A 2,634-nucleotide genomic window follows, 5' to 3' on the forward strand; every position below is an offset into this window, starting at 1 on the left:
CCCAAACTTGAGAAAGAAAAGTTAAGATAGATCGTTTTACATAAAAGAAGGGCCTCAATGTGTAATGATGGTGAAAGAACAGGCCTATGAATTGTAATAAGTAAATGAAAAAGATGAAAATGCTTATATTTTAGTTTCAAACACACGTGTGTGGCCTATATTAATAATAAAATAAACCCTATATGTCATATTGTTTTCTATATAGGGGGGGTATCACACCAAGTCATAAATTACTAACCGAGAAAATGATTACTTTTTCCCCCCACCCGACCCAAGACCCCTGTTACGCACCTGCTTATAAGTGGGGCCCCCCACTTTGAAAAACGTTCCGCCGGCCCTGGTCCAAATTTGTTCATAGTGTATGAAGTGGTCACCAGGCCCACAAAGGTTGCGTAATCGACACTCGTTAGCCCACATCTTTTTTATAAGATATTTTACTGCAACTCCTGTTTAGATACTTCTTTACTAAACCGTGGTGGTGGAGCTACAGGGGGCTAGTGTGCTACAGCCACCCCTCCCCCGCCGAGGAGGCTTTGTACTTTAACAGTTCTCAAGAATGCATGTATCATTTGAGTTCTAAATCATATTTATACTACTGTACTGCACAAACCAGTCATAAGTTAAGGATATTGCGGCGGGTTTTTTTTATTGTAAATACTTGTTATTTAATGTACTTTAATTGCATTTAGCGCAATTTTCTAGAAACAATACAAACTGTGATAAAGGTTAACCAATGGCTCTCTCTCTCAACGTGTGGGTTCCATTCATACAGAAAGGCGTATATTAGGCGGAAATTACCGCAATATTTGGTTGTATGGTTTATTAGTGGAATCGGTTGAAGTGTAATGGTATTATTACTGCAATATTGCCCAAGCCTGTCTGAAAATGGCTTAAAACCTTTTAAGTTTGCAGAAGCAAAGTTATAGATGCAGGGCTATAAAGGATATAGCTGATTTGTAAAATAGTAAAACAAAATTTCTATCGCATGCAATAAGGCTATTAATATTGCAATGATTAGTTTCATATTATTATTATTATTATTATTTATAATTATTTTAATAATATAAAGCTATTTATGCTACCAGCTATCTATGCTATTTCAATAAACAAACGGTGGGTGATATGAAATGGAGGATTTTAAATTTTTAGTTTGTTGACCTAGAAATGCCTTGGGCAAAACATTTGTGCCACCCGCTGCCCTTGTACAGTGCCTATGCTTTTATTCGTTCAAATGGTAACACTTTCTGGGCTACACGAACGTCTGAATATCGATATGGTGATCTTTTCTTAAATTGCAACAATTTCCATATTTCTATTGACTTTAGGTACTTAAATTTGCAAATAATTTGGATAACCGCTCGAATTGTTCATTTTGTTGATAAACTAGTCTTACGAGAAGAATTGCTTCCTATCCAGTCAGGATTCCGCATTGTTTCCGTGTTAACCTGCTTACTAAATGGTTTTGTCGGTTCATTGTTGTTCAGCATTCGTTAAAATATCACCTATTGTGAAGTTCACTGAGATTTGACATTGCTTATTGTTTGCTAAATAATTGCTTGAGCAGCTAGTACGAGCTCCTGGCTAGCATTCGTAATGTAGACTATCAAGGTCCTACTGCGAACTAAAAACTCCAGCAGCAGTTTAAAGAAGTCCAGTCCCGCTACAGGTTAGCTGCAGAGTTGTTAAAAAAAATCAACATGTGGCAAAAACCAGAATATTACGCTCTGTCAGTTACATGGATATTTCTTAGTTTTAATGGTGAGTAGGCATATCTTACAGGGGAATCAATGAAAAGAGGTGTGTCACTAGTGTATTATGCCAAAGGCAGGCCTTATAATGTTAAGTCAGCTATGTTCTCTTACTAGTCGCGATCATATAGAGAGAGAATCATAATCAGAATGTAGTACAGTCAACGATAGTCAAATCACTAATAAATAATTATTATGATGATAAGTCGATGTTGGCATTGGGTGAGGTCACTAAAAATGTTGCTACGATGATTATTTTTTTAAGTACAATGACATTTGGGTTGATATGTTATTTATTTTTTAACTCTACTTTCAAGTATGTATTTCATTCAGCCCTACGTTTTATGGGTCGAACCTCCTTGTAGGCCTAATTGTGAGAGTCTTCCTCTGATAAACATGAAACAATGAATTTTACCTTATCGTGGACCCTTTTAGTGAACCAAGAATAGCCTGAGTGGGTATAAGCATTTCTGAGTGTTAAACTTAATAATATACTTTACAACACTACGTATAATCTCGGTACTTAGGTATATCTTAGGATAATGGCCAATAGTAAACTCGTAAAACATATCACAGGACTAGTTCAATTTAAATTTCACTACGGACTATATAGATTGGCTGTAGGTTGTGTCAGAAGATACAGTACTACATATAGGTCATGCTAGCGATGCTATGGTCGATCCCATTTCTTACAACCTCTGTCCTTATCGTAGTATGGTAGCTTATCAATTTAGAAAGGCTTTTTGTGTTTGCTAACTAACATGAGGTTGTTGTCTTGTGTAAACGCATGATACGGTCAAATATATATATATGTATATATATATATATAGAGAGAGAGAGAGAGTATATATATATATATATACATATATACATATATATATATATA

At 35.5% G+C, this 2,634-nt stretch overlaps 1 protein-coding gene across 1 annotated transcript in view; it reads left to right on the top strand.

Moving 5' to 3' along the window:
• Positions 1-1,335: 1,335 nt before the first annotated feature.
• The window catches only part of LOC117124383, a 6,148-nt gene continuing 4,849 nt past the window's right edge, over positions 1,336-2,634 (top strand). The window contains exon 1 of the mRNA XM_033270610.1: positions 1,336-1,758. Within this exon, the coding sequence (XP_033126501.1) occupies positions 1,698-1,758 (61 nt within the window). The 5' untranslated portion in view covers positions 1,336-1,697. The remainder of the gene's footprint in view (positions 1,759-2,634) is intronic.

This window comes from Anneissia japonica, unplaced genomic scaffold (assembly GCF_011630105.1).
Source record: "Anneissia japonica isolate Jap-2015-1 unplaced genomic scaffold, ASM1163010v1 scaffold750_len1593409_cov174, whole genome shotgun sequence".
Classification (NCBI taxonomy): Eukaryota; Metazoa; Echinodermata; class Crinoidea; order Comatulida; family Comatulidae; genus Anneissia; species Anneissia japonica.